Source organism: Triturus cristatus, chromosome 11, assembly GCF_964204655.1.
Source record: "Triturus cristatus chromosome 11, aTriCri1.1, whole genome shotgun sequence".
In the NCBI taxonomy this organism is placed as follows: domain Eukaryota; kingdom Metazoa; phylum Chordata; class Amphibia; order Caudata; family Salamandridae; genus Triturus; species Triturus cristatus.
Genome location: NC_140594.1, coordinates 302,349,912 through 302,373,964, shown reverse-complemented (window position 1 = coordinate 302,373,964; position 24,053 = coordinate 302,349,912). Strand labels below are relative to the sequence as shown.

The 24,053-nt window shown below is 45.1% G+C and overlaps 1 protein-coding gene across 1 annotated transcript in view; it reads left to right on the top strand.

Moving 5' to 3' along the window:
- The window catches only part of RBM19 (RNA binding motif protein 19), a 420,351-nt gene that overhangs the window by 315,190 nt on the left and 81,108 nt on the right, over positions 1–24,053 (top strand). Inside the window, exon 24 of the mRNA XM_085635231.1 lies at positions 4,329–4,437. Coding sequence (XP_085491357.1) covers positions 4,329–4,417 — 89 coding nt within the window. The 3' untranslated portion in view covers positions 4,418–4,437. The remainder of the gene's footprint in view (positions 1–4,328; positions 4,438–24,053) is intronic.

Genomic DNA, 24,053 nt, shown 5'->3' with positions numbered 1-24,053 from the left:
GATGTCTCTAGTCCCCGTGCTTTGTATGGCTGTGTTTCGTATTCTGTATCTATGTATTGATGCCCTCCCCCGCCTATCACTTTTGCTTGTGTTGTATGACTCCCTTTTTAAACGCGTACATTGCCCACGAACCTGATACAAAGGAAAGTGCTTCACAACTTCGCCCCGGTATGAAGCGCTATATAAGTAAATCAGTCTGGCCACGCCAGAAAACGCCTTGCACTTCGCAGGGGGTTTGAAAAGCGCTACATAAATACCGTACAGCGCCCTATTTGGATGTCTAACACTGCATTCTCATTTATTTATCTGTATCCCCTCAGCTGACTGTTTTTTTTTTCATTTTCATGTTTGTCTTTCTCGTTCTCATGTATGTTAGATTTCCTCTCCTGTATGTTTATTTGCCTTCCACTGCTTGTCTCGTTCATATGCTTAGTAAGATGTCATCCACTTTTTGTAGAGTGCGTTTATATGCCCGTTGATGCCTCTCTCTTTTATGCTTATATGTGCTTTGCAGCAGAGGGAAATCCGGTGCATAGCGACCAAGAAGGGGAGAGTATTGGAAATTCTTATCAAATGAACTGGGAATAATAGCAAAGTTTCTGTTGAAGAAAAAGGAGTCCTTGCAGGAGAGGCCGTAGAGACAGGTGCCTTGCAGATGCTGCTTTCGGCCAAGGGTAACCAGTGAAGGGAGTTGCGAAGGTGTGCAGTAGCCCCGGAAAGTAGTCTTGTGAGAGAGTTTTGGATGGTTTGGAGCTGTTGAAGGAGCAAATTTGGGCGGGCAATGTACAAAGAATTGCAATAATCAAGTTAGCCCAAAAAGAAGGCCTGACCGCCATTTTTCCTGCAGTCCATAGGAAGAAATGGAAGGATTTTCATGAAAAATCTCATGCCATACCAGGAAGAAGGATGGAGTAATGTTGTGAATCTTTGAGACAAATAATAACTTGTACCTATGAAAACACATTCATTTATAGCAGCTGAGACTGGCGGCAGAGTGTTCCTTGGCTCTTGAGGCCATAGTTCAGAAACTGAGATGGAGGGTAGGCCTCCTAGAATGATGACCTCTGTTTAGTCTCCATTTAGCTGTTGACAGACTGCATCCAGTCTGGAGGGAAGCCAGAATTGTGTCTTGATAGGACCCAAATCACACTTTAAAAGAAGATGAGTTGTGTGTCAACAGCATAAGGCATCAAAGGAAAGCCATAAGTCTTGGATAATGGTAGCCTAGGGAGACCGAGAAATTGGACAACGCAGGACTACGTGAGGATTCTCGAGAGATCCCACTAATGGTAGATTCAGACCCAGAATAAAAGGAGGACAAGAAGACTGCTTGCATCCTCCCTGTGAGGGAGGATGGCAAGCCAGAGTGAGAACAAGCTTACCTTCTGAGGCAAATGGTTTGCTATCTCTTTTTCAAGGTAGAGCACTGGTTCGACCTTATTAACCTCTGCAGGTAAACCTATTGAGATGCATCTTTCTATCCCACACCATCGCTTGAATAATCCTTGAACTGCTCTGCCTAGCTACATTTAGGATCAAGTGCAATAGAGGTATACTTTGTGTTCAGTTTTGGGCCCCATAGTAAGGAGGTTAGAAGACAAAGAGGTAGAAATCATTTGATACAATTGGAGCCGAGTAACTAATTTGCTCTGTGCCCTTCCCATGTATGTATGGCAGTCAGGGCCCCTCTTTTATATGTTCAGACACATTCATTTGTCCAATTCTTTTATACATTAACATGCCCAGCCTGCTTATTTATATACTTGCATGCCTTCCACTATCTCTTTCTGTGTGTTTACGTCTTCACTGCCTATGCGTTTGTGATTTTGGAGAGGTCCACTGCAAGGGACAAAGCCTGTCTCTTGTATGTGTTGTCATATCCCTTTTGTACTTTGGACATGTCAGAAGGTCCTCCCCTGTCTCCTTATTGCTTGATCTGTCAGGCTTTTATTTGTTTGTGAAGCCTCCAGTGTATCTTTCTCTCTTAAATCATTTCTGCATTGTGTTTGTGGGTTCTAAATTGTGTCTTGCTTTCTTTAGTTATTGGAACTCAGTTATTTGTATTCATGCTCCATGGTTCACCTCTAGGAGACTATGTTTATTTCAAAATGCCTTCTCTAGTGTATGTTAGTGTGTTTTGTGGCAATGGCATGCCTGCGGATGATCTTGAGGGAGATATCAGGATGCTTCCCTATCCCAGTGACTCTAAAGCATTTACAATCCCCACCCCCTCTCATTGGATGCTGCTTATACATACATCGTTCTACTGCACTCTTACTAACCCTTGACATACACTGCATTTTATTTTTACCTACGTTTTCTCTAGCCACCACCGGGAATGGTTCCAATGAACAAAGCTCGACGAAGAGCTACTCCATTTGCTCTTATTTTAAAGCTTTTTTGTGTTGGGTGTTTTATTGCTAACATGTGCTTAAAATGCCTCAGTTTCCTTAGTAGACATTTGTATTTTTTTCCTAATGAGTACTTTGTGTCAAGTGGTTGCCATCTCAGCCACGGCATAAATGAAGAAAGAGAAATGTTTCTTCAAAATGCTGAAGTTAGTGTTCTCAAGCATTCATGCAGTAAGGAACCACTCAACTCCTGCTTCATGTGTTTGGATTAAAAATGTAGTGTTGTAAACCTCACAGTTGGGGAGGGTGCACACCCGGGAGATATCCTACTCCCAAAGAGGAATATTACGCTCTTTGTAGAGAGGAGAACCAGCAGGTGTCTCTCGCTCCTCTCTACGCTGCGTTGCACCCTTTCAGATAGGGAGTGTTAGGAGTCAGACAACCCAGGCAAAGTAACTCTCATTCAGGGGGAGTAGAGTACACAGATAATGGCTCTTCACCCTAGGAACCTAGAAAAAGTACATTCAGACAGTTATTGACAATGAATGTTATATCACAGCTCTGAAAATAATGTTGAAATAATACAGAGATCTCACACGTACTTTTGGCACTATTCACATTTAGTTTTCTAGGACCCAAGCATGTCATACACATGCACACGTGTGCATACACACAAGCTAAAATGTTAGTACTTTCATATTGGTATACAGTCAGACCTGGCTTGCGTGTAAAATATATGTATTATGTAAAAAACCCTGCCACACATGACAGTAGTCCCACTAATTTTCAAGGGTAGTCTTTTAAAATTGAAGAAATTTAGGATTGTTGTTCCGTACCTTAATTGGGAGAACATTGACAGCAAGGAAGAAAAGAAACCCAATATTTGGCAGATCAGAACCTGAACCTCATATGTGTTTCTTCACATGGTTTTCTGTGTCTCCCTACCTCAGGTTTTGTTTTGCTTTTGAGTGGAATAATTACAGTACTTCTATTAAGAGGAAAATCAGGGAAACATGGTTTGAACAAGGAGATTAATTAATCCAAAAATGCTGGGCTAGTTTTGCCACATAATCTTTGCTCAGTCTGGGTTCTGACAGTGACTTTGGGGCCTGTTTTGCTTCCGATGATTTCTGTAAGTTGCATCTTCCAGGCCTTGTTAAGATGGCCAATTTAGGAATCTAGTGGTAGGGTGTTAGTTGGCCTCTACCCTCAAGGCTGAATTTATCTGGTACTTGTTACACTTCTTGCGTTTATCCAACTTTGGTTATGATTCTTATGTTTGGTAGAGTTTTATTGTGTATCTTCTAAATGGCCAGGTCTCACTTGTTTCATTTGTTTACTCACTTTTGAGACTGTATTCAGTAAGCCTGAGTTTGTGGTTCCTGTACATTTTTTTTTAATGGCTTCCATCTGGGGGTAAAGCCTCTACTTATTTTTTCAAATTTATTATGTCATGTTATGATGATCTTCCACTTTATGACTTAAATAAGGAACCACTGCTCTTTTTTAATTTAGAATTTGATTTTGAGTGATGTGTGCCCGCCAGATATTTTAAATACTTTGTAAAATTGCATCATTTTGTAAAAGTGAGCTTTATTCTGCAGTTCAAATAGTTTAACTCTTTTGGCCACGGGCATTATGTTGTCTTATCATGATTTTTACTATTAATAGTATACATAGAATAATCTGTATTCATTTTGCACTGTGACTCCTCTTGATCTTCACCAGACCTCTGTCTTTCTATATAGAAGATGGAACAGTCACTGAAAACTAGTTTATTTTCTTTGTAGAATCGCTTTGTCATGAACACATGATGTTCGATCACACATATCATCTCCTGGAAATGAGGGATGTGAAATACCTGAATTAACAAATAAGCAGTATGATGTGATTTGAGATTTGTCACTATATATCATTTGTCTCTCCTCTGCTCCCCACCTTGTTTCCTTCGTTTCACTCTCCCCTTTGGATGAAAAGATGCCCCAAAGAAGTCCAAGCAGAGTGGAAAGTTGGATGACCTCCTAGAGAAAATAACCCGGGAGAAAAATGATGACGAGGATGAGTAGCCACAGGGTCTTTTCACAAGGTAGGTGGTGCATTGTGCCTTACGGGAATTACTTTCTTCATCCTCTGTACTGCATGTTGGTTCTGAATTATCATGTATCACCCATATGCTTGAGAGGCAGAAGAACTGAGGAATGAGTCCATATCTTATTGCTATATTGCAGGACCTGCTGCTGCTCTACAGTATGTGGCCTTCGTTAGTAAGGCATGAGTGCCACCCTGCTGTAATACCGTCTATTGTGCAATTGACACTACACAGTAATATGAAACACAGTACGCAAAATCCCATTCGAGCTCGCCACGCGTCCAGTTTAAACGTGTCTTTCTTTGCTCGGAAGGTGACCTACTGAGGGATGTGCGGCCACAGGACTTGCAAACTAAGGGAATGAATTTGGCAGACACAGACAGCTGGATCTGGATTTGTCTGGGCCAGAAGTCATTGGGAGGGGTTATGTTTGGAGAATTCGAAATGGAAGCGCATCGAAAGGACTGTAGTTATACACAATACTTGTGCATTTTCGCTCCTTACTATGTAGAGTTTTAAATTGAAGTTTAGACTGACGTGCTAATGATATTTCCCATCGGCGTCTATGGGTTTTATTTACCAGCTGCTACTTCTCTGTTGTAAAGGTGTACCAATATCAAGCTTTATTTTTGGTTGTGGTGAACTTTGCCTTATGTTTGCATTTTTTAGGCAAATTTAGACCCTTAAGGACATCTCTGTTGTACCTAATGCCCCATATATTGCACTGCCTTCTTTGAGACACCCCGTCATATGCAGAAGTCCACCCATATGAGTGGCAACTGCCACCACACCCATATCACGACTGCAGACTAGCCCTCACCTTTCACCAGGTTTGAAACCCTCTTGCATACAGTGCTCCTCGAAATAATGAACGTTGCCACCACTTTGCACAAGTTGCCTCCACTTATCACTACTCTTCCAGCAACTACACTACTGACCAAACCACACCTGCACCATATACATTCCTCATAGTTCCCTTCACACAACCGTGCCCGACTCATTCCACAGTGTCTGCCCTACAAAGCTCTTCAACACACAATAAGTCTATTTCCGACTTAACGCAGCAAACGACCCGCAACAGACACTACCCCCTACCCCATATATCCCACCATTTTCTCTGAACTTCCAGTCACTTGCAGAACATTTCATTACCCACCAACAGGAGTATCACTCTATCGCAAATGCTGCTCCAAACATAACTTCAACCTCCGCCTCAAAGACGCCTCGTCGTCATCTTGGGAAGCCCTCGCACAACATTTTTGTAGCTACCTGACACTCCCGGCATCCCCCCACCTCTTACACTCTCCTTCGCTCAATAACTATGTCCACCTCACTCACAGGCAAACTTCCCTTTCCCCCGCACACACCCTGTCTCCACCAACCCACAAATTGTTCTACAGCCATCATAAAATAGTTCGACTCTCAAGAACCAAGACATGGGAAACTCTGTCACACAGGACACCCCCTTACATCGCCCCATTCTCTGTAAACTTGACCTGCAGAACTGCCCTCCACATCTCACCCCACTACCCACAATTCCAGACACCCAATTTGCAAACCTTATTGTCACCTATTATAAAGGAAATCAGCTGCACTCTATATCTATCCACAAGACGCAACTGCGCCATCACCATACACTAGATTCACACAGCCTCCTTCTCGGTGCCCCCACCCAACACACACAATGCAACAACCAGCCCGCCAAAAGCACTGACTCGCTCCCTCAGCATGCTTCCATACACAAGTCCAGACCAAGCACCCTACAAACACTGGCACTCCTACCTCTTCTCAAGACCTCTTTACCTCACCTCACTTCTAGAGGCACCACGCGTCAAAAACAGATGCCAACAACAACATTTGGTGTTTAGTTTGGCAGAGATTTTACCTGTACCACATTGGATGTAGGCAGTATGGCATGTGGAAATTGACTTTTTTTTTTTTTTAAATGTAAAGAAAGGTGATATGGTTTAATCCTATCAAACGATGTGGTAACGTTTTTTCGTACAAAACTAACCAGAGGATTTATTGAACGAGGAATGACCAGTTCCATGGATGCCAAGGGAAAATCCTTTATAGGAAATGACCACTAGATGCTTATGCCTTTCCACCCTTCTATAAAACAGCCCCTAAGTCTATATTCTCTTTCATTGATACTTTTTTTTAGGATTTTAGTAAAACATTTGTTATTTTTACCTGTTTAATTGCTACACAAGCCATTTTACACTTAAATTATTTCTGGTGTCAAACCATAGGTCCTTTCTTCTGGTGGGATAATATTTTGCAGCCAAACTCATTTATGGCGATGCACAGCCCTGTATTGCATGATGCTAGATATTGTAGTGTTAACTGTTGCTGTTTTTCTCAAATTGGTGCAAATGTCAATTAATGGTTTACACTTTTTTTCTGTAAAGTCTGTTCAAGTGCCTTCTCCTATGATGTTTTTTAATATGCAATATTTCTTTTCATGTGTACTCTTACTTAAAAAATCGTTTCCCCCTTTAACATTCTAAGCGGTCTGCCTGAAAATCTGCATGTTCGCTTTCTCGGTGTCCTGAGTTAATTATACACATCGCTTGACTCCGAGGATGTGTTTGAGCCTATTATGAAACCTCGTTCAAGTGTGCAGGCAGAAACCAGTGGACTCAGAACTCCAATTTTAAAAGTGCTGCATTAAAAATGTAAAATTTCGAAGTAAAAAGGGAAGTTAGAGGTGGGCGGGCATTAAACAGGAAGTCTGTTCACGTGATTGCATTGAAAAGGCTGGGCTTTGAACTCTGCTAGGCAGGTGTGTATGTGTACACTTCTATCAGGTAGGGTTGAAGTTTGGCCTTTTCATGCCACCACACCTTCCCATACATAGGCTGTTGTAGGCCCACTTCTGAAGGAGCCCTCTGTTTTCTAACATCTGAAAGAGACTATTAGTTATGGATTCCTCACCTAAGAATTACTCCCAGGCATCAGACTGGATCCGGAGAATTTTTCATCGGCAGTACCCCTGCGCGTCGGTAGGCGGCGTTGGTCGACTTTGCGTCCTTCGTTGGCGTCGTGGTCACCGGAATGGCTGCGGTATCTACTTAGACAGCGCCCCTGCCCACTGATGCCAGTTCTTTCTTTTTCCGCACAGATCTGGAGAGAGCGGTACCTCATCACTTTTTGACTCTCTTTTTGCGACTTTTTGTCAACATCTTTTCAAGTCGTCACGACTCCTGGTGCACATGGATGTCATCTCGGCGGACCAGCTTCAAGCCTTGTGGCTCCTACCACAAGCTGATGTCTGTGACGGACCCCCATATTGTGTGCCTTTGGGGCCTGGAGCGCAACCACGACCCGAAGTTCTCCAGCATTGAATCTTTCATAGATTCACATACTTGAATCTTCCCCCATGTCATAGTGGGAGTCTCACTGCATTAGAAATATGGCAGTACAAAAGAAAACACTCCATGAAAAACCAATACAAATGGATTATACTTTGGTAACCCATCACCATCATTATATAGTCTAAAAGTCAGCCAATGAGACGCCAGCCCTGAGATCACAATCCCCTGCAGAGTCGCCATACTTCAGATTTTCAACCGCATGTCGTGTGAGAAGGAGTCTCCCTGAGCTCTGCTCAGTTTTTCTCTCTGTTTTGAACTTTTGACCTGGCTTTCAGTTCAGTGTATCTCTGGAATAGAGGTATTGTTATTTTCTTCATTTGGCAAGATGTCTGAAGGCTCTAAGAGGAGGCTGTTTAGACCATGTAGATCTTGTGGGAAGGCTAGACTCTTCTCTGAGGACCCCCACAAAGATTGCTTATATTGCTTACATCCAAAACATGTTCCTAAGGAGTGTAAGCGTTGCAGGACTTTCTCTGCCAAAACTCTCAAGAATAGAGAGGCACGCTTGCTTCTGTGGCTTCAGAAAAATACATTTATATCAGAATCTGGTTCAAAGGCTGAAGAGGCTCATTCCACTCCAAAAAGAAAATTAGAGCCTACTGTTTCAAAAACTGTCTCTAAAAAACTGAAAGTCATTAAATCTAAGGACAGAGCGCCGGATTTACAACCTCCGGAAGGTGTTCCTAAAAAGTCTTCTTCCTCTGTGCCTCACACTCCTCATAAGAAGCCTGTGGAGAAAAAGGCTCAGTCGACGGACCAGTCGATGGCTACATCGTTGATGAGAGTGAATGTGTCGACGACAGTTACTCCAACGACGGCAGTGTCATCGACGGCCACTTTGACGACAATGTCAGTCTCGTTGACGGCGTTCACGACCACCACACCGTCGACGACCTCTCCGACGATGACCTCGACGATGAAGCCTGCGTCGACGATGGTTGCGTCGACGATTGCATTCAAGTCACCAAATACTCAAAGATCATTGTTGACTATGTCGATAAAAAGGTTTCCACCGTCGACGGGCTCTTCGGAGAGAAAAAGAGCCTCAGTTATGCCTGATGCAGGAAGGTTTTAATCAGATTTGGCAACCTGCAGCAAAATCTCACCGCTTCCTCCATCCCATATGTTGGAAATGCAGGAATCGGAGGAGGAATGTTCTTTTGGTTCTGCGTACAGTCCCTCTCAACTCAAAATAAAAAGACAAGACACGGATGAGGAAGAATATCAGGAGGAGCTCTCTTTTAAAGACCATCCTCCACCACGATCACGGAGGTATGAATCTTTTCAGGACTCATGAGTATGAGGAGGAGAACCCTCCAATGGTCAGAGAAGATTCTATGTCAGTGCCACGTTCACTGGTCATGGATTTGAGGCACATGATTAAGGACTATTATAGGCGATTTCCAGAAGCAAATGCTCCTTTACCTGACACCCCAAGTAAGACACAAAGCGCACCTTCCGCTGAGAAGGCAGCACCACCCCAAGCCCCACAGAAGACGCGCCCTCCGACAGTAATAGTCATCAGGGATGACTATATTAAGAGCGATGTGGAAGAACAACGAGAAGAAGGAGAGCTGACGCAGAAGGATGAGCCTGTGGGTGACGAATGGGATCAATATATTGCTCCGTCATCTCCTTCACCTTCACCTTCCCCAGCAAATTCTCTACGGGAGGATATTGGGGGGTTCCACAAGCTAATGGAGCGAGCCTCAAAAAGGTTTGACCTTCCTCTTCAGGTGAAACAGGCAGACTGTTTCTTATACAACTTCAAAGACTCATCTAGAAAGTCGATTCGGACCATCCCAATGGTGAGCTATATATGGGAGGAAGGCCTAAAAATTATGAGAAATCCAGCTTCTATTTCGGCATCAGTCCAGAGAATGGAAAAGAAATACAAAGCCCCAGAATCGTCTCCAGCATGTCTGATAGGTCATCCCAGACTGGAATCAGTGGTTATGCAAGCAGCGCAGAGGCGCTCTAGAAACCCGGCAGCTACATTTTCCGCTCCACAAGACAAAGAAGGTAGAAAACTAGATGGCGAAGGCAGGGCTTTAAGTGGGCTGGGTCTCACTGGGTCTGAGCACTGGCAGTTTTTTTAAGGGGGCCTCAAAACGGGTCTCTATCGGGCTCTGTTTTGTGCCCTGGCACAATGCGGTCCGTTTTTTTCCCAGACTGCAGTGACAGCAGGCACATCATGTGTGCGTGCTCACACTGCTCACTTCTCACCAGTGGAGAAGTTACGGCATGACGTCATGCCAGGTGAGCATCGTAGGGGAAGGGAAATTCTTTAAAGAGAGTCATTTTCTCTCTGGATTTCCCTTTTTTTTTTTTAAACTCCGGAGCGGAAACATTGCCGTGGTGTCACAGGGCTTTAAGTGGAAGCTTTTTCAATATTACATACAATCCATAGTTGCTGCTTATTATGCTTATGCAACTAACAACCATTGACAAAGCCAATAGTCAGACCCCCCAGGATATATCGGCATGGATCAGCAAATTTAGCGGCACAAACATGGAAATTTAGCGGCACAAATATGGAATTTTAGCAGCATTTTTGCGTCACTTTATTTTACTCATAATCATTCATTCTCAGCCTTAAATCAATGGAAACTGTTTTAGCAGAGTATTCCGCTTTGAAATAGGCAACCTGGGATATGGAACAGAGAAAGCAGCCCACAGGTGAAGGCTGTTATCCCTTGGAAATGCAATCCTCCATTTGCTTTAGTATAGGTTCTGAGAAGCCCATTAAAGATGGCCTGGTAGCATCCTATAGGAAATGGCATTCCAGAACATACCTTAGTGAAATTAAATATTTGCCTAAGATCACACAATTTCAGCATGGAAGCCACGATTTTATCCAGATCGAGCACCCCGTCTCCCTCACATTCGGGGTGCCATGTTACAGCCAGCTCGGAAAGCCAAGGTCAGGCAGCCTAGGCCAAGGCATTTGTTGGACCCTTTAACTCTGCTCCCATGATGCCCCTCGGCGTCCCTTCTCTTGTCTCGTGGGATGTGTCTGCTCTTGGGGGCCGAGTGACGGAGCAGTTTTGAGGGCCTGTGACCAGCTGGGAGCAGCCAATGCGGCCCTCATAGAATTTACAAAACGCTGGGAGCAGTGAACTGCGCGTGCCCCAATTCCATATGAAAATGCAACCTCAGGGCGGGCCTCTGCTAAGAAATCACTGGCAGGGTCCTGGTGGCACAGAAGCGACGGGTTTAATGCGCTGGAGCAAAGTTCCTGAAAACTATGAAATCCGTTTGTAAGCGCATTGAAGTGAACAAAGGCACCGGAGATGCCCATTAGGTAGGTCTGTCTGAGCCTAAAACCTCAACACTGACAGATGCACAACTCAAACCGACAAGAAATAAAGAATGTAGCGACTCCACAAAAGTATTTAAAAACAGTAAAACTGCACGAGTTAATTAAACACTTTCAAAGGGTTGAAGATGCAATAGGCACAATGAGAAAAAATAGATAAATAAATTGTTTACTCAAGAATGGATACACATCCCCAGCTAATTCGACTAAAATTAAACTATTTTGGCTAATCTGGAATAAACTCCCCAAACTATTTGAGGGGAGAAGAAACTAATTGCTATGATAAAGATAAAAAGAAAAAAAACAGATCTTTATACTCAGAATGTCTCCCTTGGTGACATCAGACGGAACATGCGTTTTAGATAAAGTAGTTCCCAGCAGTTTTACTTTTACCCCAGAATCCGAGGCTAATATTCACAACAAACAAGATTAACCTGGCCTACATGAAGAGAAATGATGCACCAGTACTAAAGAGGTATTTGGTTTTGTCTTTGATTTCGCAGGCACTCTTGTAAAAATTGCAGAATTTTTACAAAAGTGCCGATTTCGCGGGCACTTTTGTAAAAATCGCTGAATTTTTACAAAAATGCCGATTTTACGGCAAATCGCGAAATCCTGGACGGTCTGTATAGTCCTGACTTGTTGTAGGTATGATGTTACTTGTTATATTCTATATATGGATGCAATGACAGAAACAGAAAAATACAAGTTGGGCGGCACACTATGCTAAGCACAGATTTTTAGCTTACGTGTTAAGCCACGCCCCTTTAAAAGACCCCCCCCCCAAGTTTTTTCATCCCACTTAAAGCCCTGGGCGCAGGTAAACGTTTTGCGGTCATGGCGGCCATGTCCATCAAAGCATCAAATGCTTTGGCCATAGTAAGCCGATATGACAGACAAATGTGGTCTGATTTAGCGCCTTTGCTGTCTCACCTTCCTGATAATAAGAAGGAAGAGGCGACGCAAATTCTTCAAGATGGGGCTAGGGCAGCCTCTGAAATGATTGACATAGCAATGGACATTTCAGAAGTGGCTTTTAGGCAGATGGCAGGGGCTGTCGCCCTTCGCAGACAGGACTGGCTCAAAGCCACCTCTTTCCAGACGGAAATCCAAGCAAAGATTATTGATATGCCATTTGATGGTGAAAATCTTTTTGGCAACCACATGGACGATGCCCTTCAGGAAATTAAGACTGATATAGACACAGCATGTGCTTTAGGGACTCTTCAACAGCAAAGGTTTCAGTCCTTTCAGGGCAGAGGAACAAGAGGCCATTACCAGCAAACGCAGTCATTTCAGTCTTATAGGTACCAACCCTATCAGCAACAAGGGTATCGACAATTTTCTAATCAATAACAGTTTTGATCATCCAATGGGCCTTACCAGCAACAGGCGATTTGAAGGAAGACATCAGCTAGAGGAAAATCTCAGGACAGCGGTAGGATGCAGTGACACTTGTAGTGCGCCAACCACCTTGTTAAAAAACAAACCTCATCAGAACCACTACCTCTCTCAGTTTTACCATCAATGGTTGTCAATAACATCAGACAGATGGGTGTTCGACATTAATTATCAGGTCCACACCCTAGAATTCATTCAAAAACCACCGACCCGCCCTTCCATCCCCAAGAAACATCAACATTTATCCTTACTAAAGAAAGAGATTTTGAATCTCCTTATAAAAGGCGCAATAGAGGAGGTTCCTCAGGAACATCGAGGGAATGGATTCTACTCGCATTTATTCCTAATAAGGAAAAAACAAAGTACCAAGTGGAGGCAGTTGATGGATCTAAGAGGTTTAAACAAGTTTATCAGAAAGCAGCTCTTCAGAATGTTATCGCTGCAAGAGATTCTGCTAATGACATCTTTAGATCTATTAGATGCATACTTCCATGTTCCAATACACGTCAAACACAGACGGTATCTCAGATTCGAGGTGGCGGGGCGCCACTACCAATTCAAAGTGTTGCCCTTTGGTCTCCGTTCCGCACCAAGAGTGTTCACGAAGTTCATGGAGCCAGTGGCAGCATATTTGAGACAACAAGGACACCAGGTCTATACGTATCTGGACGACTGGCTGATAAAAGGTCCGACGTATCAGTCTGCTCAGAACTCTCTGAGAACTTGCAGGAATCTATTTGTGTCCATGGGTCTAAAGGTAAACGTGGAAAAATCCTCTCTGATACCATCTCAAACTCTACAGTTTTTAGGGGCAGTGTTGAACACAAGAGAAGCAAAGGTGTATCCGTCAGAAGAACGCATTCAGAACATTTTAAAACTGAGTTCTCAGATACAAAAAAGAAAGCCAGATACAGTGAGTATGTTCCAGTCCATGTTGGGAATGCTTTCATCCTGCATTCCGTTCGTCCCAAATTGCCGTCTCCACATGAGGCCACTTCAGGAACTTCTCGACCTACAATGGGTTCAGGCTCACGGGTCTTTCGAGGACCTAGTCCTTATCACTCCACTAATAAAGAAGGCAATGTCATGGTGGGGAATAAGAAAACATTTCACTGCAGGCCTAATCTTCGAACCTCAATCTCCCAGTTAAATAATGACAACTGAGGCATCCTTGCAGGGATGGGGAGCACATCTGCAAGACCTAGAATTACAAGGTCATTGGAACACGCAAGAAGCGAAGATGCACATCAATTGGTTGGAACTACAAGCAGTGTTTTTAGGTCTTCAAGTGTTACTTCCCAGAATTCACTATTGCCCAGTCCTGGTCAGAACAGACAACACGACCACTATGTTTTATCTTCTAAAACAAGGAGGAACAAGGTCCAAAACCTTATCAGCACATGCGCAGGAAATCTGGCAGTGGCTTCTGTAGCACAATATCTCTCTACAAGTTCAGCATGTCCCAGGAATCCACAACACGTGGACAGATTACCTAAGCAGAGGGTCAAGCCTATGCCACGAATGTGAACTAGATCAACACCGGCTATTGAAGATATTCCACCTATGGGGAACTCCACGGTTGGATTTCTTTGACACTCGAGACGACAAGAAATGCAAACGGTTTGCGAGCAGATTCCCTTAAAGAGGATCATGGGGGAATGCTCTTCAAATTCGATGGACGGGAATGTTCGCTTGTGCATTTCCTCCATTGCCGCTGATTCTGAAGGTGTTGAGGAAAATGAAATTGGAACCGTGCCACCTGATACTCATAGCGCCGGCGTGACCGAGCCAGTTTTGGTTCATGGAGCGTCTACAAATGTCTGTTTCGCCTCGTGTTTAGTTTCCACCAGTGCACAATCTAACATTGATGAACAAGGGACAAGTGGTACTTCCTCAAATAAGCTTGCTAAATTTATCTGCTTGGAACCTCATGACCACGAATTCCAATCCTTGAATGTTCCTCAGGAATGTCGGGATATTCTGTCTCACTCAAGAGCAATTTCCACCAATAAAACATGCTGCAAAGTGGAAAAGTTTTTGCCAGTGGTGTTTGGATCACTCTCAACACCCTTTGTTTTTAACACTGGACCAAATTCTTCCATATCTACTGTATTTAGCCAAAGCAGGATTATCACATTCTTCTTTAAAGGTGCATCTTGCAGCAGTCTCAAGATATCGCACAAGGCCGGGGCATCTTTCTCTTTGGTCTCATAGAGTAACAAAGGACTTTCTGAACGGTCTGTTCGGGGTGTTCCCTCCAATAAAACGTCCGGCGGTACCTTGGCAACTTAACACAGTCCTTACTCAAATGATGAAGCCACCTTTCAAACCCATTCATAAAGCTGATCTGAAGTTTGTGTCATGGAAGGTGGCGCTACTGGCTCTGACGACAGCCAGAAGAGTCAGTGAGATTCAAGCCTTTTCTATATCTGAACCTTCTATGCAGTTCAAGAAAGACAAAGTTGTGCTGAGAACGAATCCTAAATTTATTCTGAAAGTTCCGATATCATAACATCTAAATGAACTCCTCATCCTACCTACATATTTTAAAAATCCAACTTCTATAGCAGAAAGATCTCTTCACACGTTGGATGTCAGAAGATGCTTAAGATTTTATATTGACAGAACAAAACCTTTTAGGAAGTCAAATCAACTGTTAATCGCTTTCGCCATTCCCAGGAAGGGTTTGGCATTATCCAGAAATAGTATTACCAGATGGATATCCTCAGCAATTGCATTCTGTCATGAGAAGGCTGGAAGACCTTTAACTTCAAAGGCACAAGGACACCAGGTCTATCCGTATCTGGACGACTGGCTGATAAAAGGTCCGACGTATCAGTCTGCTCAGAACTCTCTGAGAACTTGCAGGAATCTATTTGTGTCCATGGGTCTAAAGGTAAACGTGGAAAAATCCTCTCTGATACCATCTCAAACTCTACAGTTTTTAGGGGCAGTGTTGAACACAAGAGAAGCAAAGGTGTATCCGTCAGAAGAACGCATTCAGAACATTTTAAAACTGAGTTCTCAGATACAAAAAAGAAAGCCAGATACAGTGAGTATGTTCCAGTCCATGTTGGGAATGCTTTCATCCTGCATTCCGTTCGTCCCAAATTGCCGTCTCCACATGAGGCCACTTCAGGAACTTCTCGACCTACAATGGGTTCAGGCTCACGGGTCTTTCGAGGACCTAGTCCTTATCACTCCACTAATAAAGAAGGCAATGTCATAGTGGGGAATAAGAAAACATTTCACTGCAGGCCTAATCTTCGAACCTCAATCTCCCAGTTAAATAATGACAACTGAGGCATCCTTGCAGGGATGGGGAGCACATCTGCAAGACCTAGAATTACAAGGTCATTGGAACACGCAAGAAGCGAAGATGCACATCAATTGGTTGGAACTACAAGCAGTGTTTTTAGGTCTTCAAGTGTTACTTCCCAGAATTCACTATTGCCCAGTCCTGGTCAGAACAGATAACACGACCACTATGTTTTATCTTCTAAAACAAGGAGGAACAAGGTCCAAAACCTTATCAGCACAAGCGCAGGAAATCTGGCAGTGGCTTCTGAAGCACAATATCTCTCTACAAGTTCAGCATGTCCCAGGAATCCACAATACATGGACAGATTACCTAAGCAGAGGGGCAAGCCTATGCCACGAATGTGAACTAGATCAACACCGGCTTTTGAAGATATTCCACCTATGGGGAACTCCACGGTTGGATTTCTTTGCCACTCGAGACGACAAGAAATGCAAACGGTTTGCGAGCAGATTCCCTTAAAGAAGATCATGGGGAATGCTCTTCAAATTCGATGGACGGGAATGTTCGCTTCTGCATTTCCTCCATTCCCTCTGATTCTGAAGGTGTTGAGGAAAATGAAATTGGAACCGTGCCACCTGATACTCATAGCGCCGGCTTGACCGAGCCAGTTTTGGTTCACGGAGCGTCTACAAATGTCTGTTTCGCCTCATGTTTAGTTTCCACCAGTGCACAATCTAACATTGATGAACAAGGGACAAGTGGTACTTCCTCAAATAAGCTTGCTAAATTTATCTGCTTGGAACCTCATGACCACGAATTCCAATCCTTGAATGTTCCTCAGGAATGTCGGGATATTCTGTCTCACTCAAGAGCAATTTCCACCAATAAAACATGCTGCAAAGTGGAAAAGGTTTTGCCAGTGGTGTTTGGATCACTCTCAACACCCTTTGTTTTTAACACTGGACCAAATCCTTCCATATCTACTGTATTTATCCAAAGCAGGATTATCACATTCTTCTTTAAAGGTGCATCTTGCAGCAGTCTCAAGATATCACACAAGGCCGGTGCATCTTTCTCTTTGGTCTCATAGAGTAACAAAGGACTTTCTGAACGGTCTGTTCAGGGTGTTCCCTCCAATAAAACGTCCGGCGGTACCTTGGCAACTTAACACAGTCCTTACTCAAATGATGAAGCCACCTTTCAAACCCATTCATAAAGCTGATCTGAAGTTTGTGTCATGGAAGGTGGCGCTACTGGCTCTGACGACAGCCAGAAGAGTCAGTGAGATTCAAGCCTTTTCTATATCTGAACCTTCTATGCAGTTCAAGAAAGACAAAGTTGTGCTGAGAACGAATCCTAAATTTATTCTGAAAGTTCCGATATCATTCCATCTAAATGAACTCATCATCCTACCTACATATTTTAAAAATCCAACTACTATAGCAGAAAGATCTCTTCACACGTTGGATGTCAGAAGATGCTTAAGATTTTATATTGACAGAACAAAACCTTTTAGGAAGTCAAATCAACTGTTAATCGCTTTCGCCATTCCCAGGAAGGGTTTGGCATTATCCAGAAATAGTATTACCAGATGGATATCCTCAGCAATTGCATTCTGTCATTAGAAGGCTGGAAGACCTTTAACTTCAAAGGTTAATGCACATTCGACAAGGAAGATGGCTACTTCCGCTGCATTATTCGTGGGAGTATCGCTCCCAGACATTTGCAGAGCGGCAACATGGTCGAATGTCCATACATTCACCAGGCACTACTGTTTGGACACAGCATGGAAAGGAGATTCAGCTGTGGGACAGGCTGGGCTACGCCAACTGTTTCTTTAAGGTATTGTCTATTTTAAAAGAATATTTTTGTTTATGAAGTAATAGAGGATGTGATTGTTTTTCATGATATTCATATATATTTATATGTAGTGTTTGTTATTCTAAACATTCTGAGACACACAATCCACTATGTATGCTAAAAGATCTCGTAGTCTTTGAAAGCTCACTACTTAAACAATAAGGGAAAAGAGGTCTTACCCTTAAAACGCTTTTTGGATTAGATACTGCTTTCTATTCTGATTCAAGCATGTGAATCTATGAAAGATTCAATGCTGGAGAAAAAAACAAGTTACTTACCTGTACACGTGGTTCTCCAGTATTGATATCTTTCATAGATTTACATGCGGCCCGCCAACCTCCCTGTTTGTAAGGTAAACCACTTTTACCTCATGATAACTATTCTTGGCTCACACTGGTGCTGGAAATCTGAGGTATGGTGGCTCTGCAGGTGATTGTGATCTCAGGGCTGGCGTCTCATTGGCTGACTTTTAGACCATATAATGATGGTGATGGGTTACCAAAGTATAAAACCTTTGTATTGGTTTTTCATGGAGTTTTTTCTTTTGTACTGGTATATTTCTAATACCGTGAGACTCCCACCATGACAATGGGGAAGATTTGAGCATGCGAATCTTTGAAAGATATCAATACTGAAGAACCATAGTGTACAGGTAAGTAACTTGTTTTTTGTGCTCCGACTGCCGGTCCATGGCCCAGTAGTCTTTGCGGGAGTAGTCCCAAAAGCTTCTGGAGGCCCGCCAGTCGGCTCCGCGCTGCTCGAGGTCCCGGTCGAGAGGGAGGTCGCGAGACCGGTCGTGGAGCCATCACCACCACTCCTCGTCCAAGTCTTCGTCTTCGGGTAAGTCCTGTCTGTCGCGGGATGCGGATGGTAGTCATTTAGCTCTGCCTGTGGGGCCTGTTGGGTCAACTCCAAGCCTCCCTCCCTTTCCGGGAGCTGGAGCGACTCCTGCCCAACTTCATAGCTTTTACGAAGCCCTCCATTCTATTTTTAGGCAGCTCGACTCCGCTGGTGTGCCTTCGGGCCCTGCTGATTTGGCTCTGGGCTCTAGGCCTTCGATGCAAAGTGGATAAGCCACAGGCCTGTGCAAGCTGTCCAGTCTTTGCGTGGCCGGGGACCCGCCGTCAAGGGTCTGGGGGCCAGCAGGCATGCCAGTCCACCAGCGCCCCCTCTGCAGCAGCCTCCAAGCCCTCCTACTCCAACCTTTCAGGACCAGTAGGCGGCAGGATTCGCCATCACCTCCCCCACTGGCTCAACACCGCGTCAAACAGGTGGGTTTTGCTTATAGTCGGAAGGGGCTACTCCCTCCCCTTCGAGACTACCCCTCCATCCATGCCACCTCAATTCCATTGCATGTCGGAGGATCACTTGCCACTTCTCCAACAGGAATTTACGTCTCTCTTGGCCAAGGGAGCCATCGAGGGAATTCCTGCCCCAGAAGTAGGTTGTGGTTGTTATTCCCACTACTTTCTGGTCCCCAAGAAGGACAAAGGCCTGTGTCCTATCTTGGATCTCAGAAACGTCTCCGGAAGGAGAGGTTCAAAATGTTGACACTGGCTCAGGTCCTGTCTGCCCTCGACCCTGGAGACTGGATGGTAGCATTGAACTTGCAGGACACTTATTTTCACATCCCCATTCTGCCGGCTCACAGCCGTTACCTACTGTTCATGGTAGACCATGAGCACTTTACCGTACTCCCATTTGGCCTTACCAACGCCTCTCGGGTGTTTCACGAAAGTGATGCCGGTGGTCGCAGCTCATCTGCGCAGATCAGGGGTTCCAGTCTTCCCCTATCTCGACGACTGGCTGTTGAAGGCGGGCTTGCCCCAAGCTGTCGTCTCCCACCTCCAGACTACGGCCGACCTCCTGCGTTCACCATCAACGTGCCAAAGTCACACCTGATTCCCACCCATAAGCTCCTTTTCTTCAGAGCGGTTCTGGACACAGCACAGTTTTGGGCTTATCCTCCCTAGCAGTAAGTCCGGAATATTTGGGCTATGATTCCAATCCTTTGGCCTCTATCCCGGGTTTCCGTCAGAATGACCCTGAGGCTACTGGGCCTCATGGTCTCCTGCATCCTGCTGGTGGACTATGCTCGGTGGCATATGCGGGCTCTGCAGTCGGACCTGAAGTTCCAGTGGGCACAGCATCAGTAAAATCTTTCCAGTTGCGTCCAGATCTCGGAGGGCACTGCACATCAATTGCAGTAGTGGCTGACGAACCAGGATTGGGTCAACGGCAGGTCCTTCTCCCTTCCCCAGCCAGAGTTCACAGTGGTGACAGATGCATCACTTCTGGGGTGGGGCGGCCACATGGAAGAGGCGGAAATCAGAGGCCTCTGGTCTCCGGCGGAGTCCGAGCTCCACATCAACCTTCTGGAGCTTTGGGCGATTCTTCTTGCACTGAAGGCATTCCTTCCTTCTGTCAAAGGGAGAATAGTGCAGGTGTTCACGGACATCACCACTGCCATGTATAATGCAATAACCAGGGCAGGGTGGCGTCGTGGACCCTATGTCAAGAGGCACTTTGTCTCTGGAAGTGGCTGGAACATCAGGGCATGTCCCTGGTGGTTCAACACCTGGCAGGTTCTCTGAGCGCCAGGACAGACGAACTCAGCCGCCGGTGCATGATAGATCACGAATGACGTCTTCACACTGAGGTGGTGCAAGGTCTCCTTCAGCAGAGGGGAGAGCCTTGGTTAGATCTATTCGCTACCGAAGAGAACGCGCAATGTCAGCTGTTCTGCGCGTTGGAATATCCAAGGCGGCACTCGCTAGGCGACACTTTTCGTCGCGAGTGGATTTGCTGTCTTCTATACGCTTTTCCGCCTATACCACTTCTATCTACCCAGAGTGCTGAAGAAGATCAAGCGCGACCGGGTCCAAGTCATTCTTGTGGCCCCGGACTGGGCATGAAGTGTCTGGCATCCCAAGCTCTTGCACATGGCCATCGATCCTCCGATCAGACTGCCTCTTCGGGAGGATCTTCTGTCTCAGCAGCAGGGAACTGTCCTCCACCCAAACCTGTCCAGCCTCCACCTCCATGCTTGAAGATTGAGCAGCGGCAGTTGACAGCTTTCGACCTTCCTCCCGAAGTCTGTAACAGTATCTTGGCAGCCAGGCGTCCCTCTACCAAAACAGTGTACGCCTGTAGATGGAACAAATTTGTGGCATGATGCGCAGCAAAGGCTGCGGATCCCCTTTCTGCCGCAATTTCAGAGGTTCTCCTCTTCATTCTTTATTCGGCCCGCCAGGGCTCTGCTCTGGGCACACTAAAAGGCTATCTTTCGGCCATTTCGGCCTTTCTTCGGCTTCCTGACCAGCCTTCTCTTTTCAAGTCCCGTATTGTAAATCGTTTCCTTAAGGGCATTATTCACTTGTTTCCTCCAGTTACTTTTGTAATGCCCCAGTGGGACTTGAACCTGGTTCTGACCTATCTTATGTTCGCTCCTATCGAGCCACTACATAACTGTCCTCTCAGACTTCTGACACTTAAAACTGCCTTTTTGGTTGCCATCACCTCTGCTCGCAGGCTGAGTGTGCTTCAGGCTCTTTCTTCCAAACCTCCTTTCCTGGCTGTTCATCCGGAAAAAGTTGTCCTTCGCACTAGGCCTTCTTTCCTTCCCAAAGTGGTTACCTCTTTCCACATAGGACAGACCTTCCCTTTGCCCACCTTCTTCCCGCCCCCGCATCCTTCTAAAGAGGAAGAGAGGCTCCACCGTCTGGATCCAAAATGTGCGATTTCTTTCTATCTGGATCGCGCAAAGCAATTTCGGGTGGATGACCAGCTCTTTGTTTGCTATGTGGGCGCAAACAAAGGTCTGCCATGCACAGACAGACCATCACACGCTGGGTCGTTCTTTGCATCAAAATCTGCTATTCCTTAGCGAAACAGGCACCTCCAATGGGGTTGCGCGCCCATTCCACCAGGGCGACGGCAGCCACTACTGCTTTGGGACGTAGAGTCCCTCTTCATTATATCTGCTAGGCAGCTACGTGGGCTTCATTGCACACATTTACTAACCACTACTGCCTGGACAGCTGAGTCCAGAGAGACGGCTTCTTTGACCGCTCAGTTCTTTAGGGCTTTATAGTGTGAACTTAGTTCGCAGACCCACCTCAGGGGTTGGTATTGCTGGGGTATCTATTCTAAGGTGAAGAATCCATAACTAATAGTCTCTTTCAGATGAACAAGTTACTTATCTTCGGTAACAATATATCTGTACGACACATATATTAATTATTATTGCTCACCGCCCCACTCAGCCTCCCCGTTCTGCGAATTGACTTCTAGGGTAAGGGACTCCTTTGAGGGCCCTAGTTTTGTGCACCAGTGGTCAGTGTCTTGCATGGGTCTGCGCTTCTGGCGTGGAATGTTGTGCAAAGAACTGACGTCAGCGCGCAGGGGCGGCGTTTATGTAGATACTGCAATGTCATTCCTGTGACCACGACGCCAACGACAAAGGCGGAGTCGACTGACGCTAGCTACCGACGTGCAGGGGTACTGCTGAAGAAAAACTCTCCGGATCCTGTCTGACGCCTGGGGGTAATTCTAAGGTGAGGAATCCATAACTAATAACTGTATCTTACAGATATATCGTTACCGAAGATAAGTAACTTGTTCTCCACTTCTTATTCTTCTGTATTTTACCATGCTCGCTGTTTCTGTGCATTGCCTCATACTGTTGCTCGTGCTTTTCACAAATATTTTTGGGTAACTGGTGTTCTGCACTTTGCACGGTGTTATGCACTTACAGCACGTGCAAACTGTACAACTGTTAAAACTACCAGACACCGAAATATAGTCTTAACGATTTTTGTGCATGCTACTACCTATGTTCCCAAACCCACAATCTCATATTAGCATGTCTACAACCCACATAGTGACTGACTTCTCGATACTACAAGACGTATTTTTAAGCAAGTTCTCCCTCACCTCAGATATGTTTTATCTTACTCTATGAAAAGGACCCTCTATTTCTGGTCAGTTCAATAACTTTTCCTCACATAACTGCTAAGAAGGCTCAAGACCTTTATAGGTCTAATACCTTTATTAGTGACTTAGCGCTTTTTTGTCCAACATCCATTTTTTTTCAATAGATACACTAATTAATGTAACAATATGAAGCACTAACACTTTTCATTACTGATTTCCTCCACACTGTTCTCAGATTTTTTCTCTCATATGTCTTAAGACTGCACCTGTTGTACTATTGACAAACTAACTGCTGATTCTAACTTTTAGCATTCAGCAAACTTTATTTTGCCTCCTCCACCTTTAGTACGTCTTAAACAATAATTACTTTGTCTCACTCTTCATTATACTCTAATTTCTTACCCTCATCTAACGCAGCTGCTCTGTTTCATTTCCAAATGTTAACATACACACTTGGATCTTGTATCTCCTAAACTACTCTTTTTAGGCCTGGCCTGACAGCTGGACTGTTGTTCTACCTTATCTGATAGACCTCAAAAAGATTACCCTACGGGGGGCGGGGGGCTGGAGGGGGGACGTGGCTGGACGCGCAGTGAAGATGGCTGCCTTTTCCCTGAGATCCACGGAATCCCCGGAGCGAATGCTCAAATTAATGTTTCTCAGATTATTTTTCATCACCACTGGATGGCGGTAGACAGCGGAAAGGTCCGTGAGCACTGCAGATGGATGTCCTTCACAAAGAAAGTGTTTCTGCTATGGTGGTGCCAGAAAATTGCGGCTGCTTTAGTGGCTGCGTCATGATGTGGAAGCTGTGTCAGCCCCTAATCTTCTCTTGGATGATAGAGCGCTGTGTGAAGGTGTACGGTTTTATATCTGATAGAGACATCTAGCTGCAGATTCCTTAACTGAGAATATCTTCAAGGCACCAGTCTGGATGCGGAGATTTTTCAGCAGTACCTCTGCGCGCCCGGGGGCCGGCATCGCATGGCTCCACCCTGACGTCTTCCACAGATATGACATCAGTGGAGCCATATAAGTCCCTACTAGTGCACTGACGTCCGTTTTCTTCTTTTCCACATCTGCAACGTGCATCCAGGAGAAGCGGTTCCTCTGGCCTGTTCTGTTGTTTAGGCCTTCCTGGCACCTTTTCGCGTCCAGGAACACTGTGCAATGCTTCTGGCATCAAATTGTGTGAGAACTGTACGCGACACATGTCGGCGATGGATCCGCACGCGATCTGTATGTGGTGCGAGCACCACGACTCCGAGAAGTGCGACGCCTGTCGGGAGCTGAAGCCGAAGTCCCTGCGGGAACGTCGGATAACGTTGTTGACCGCCCGGATGTTCCGTTCGGAGTACAAGCATCGCCGGTCTCCATCTCGAGCTGAGGCTCCTGTTCGGCTAGAGAGAAAACAATGGCTCCTGTGGAAAATTAAGCAACTGTTTGATAGAAAAAGCAC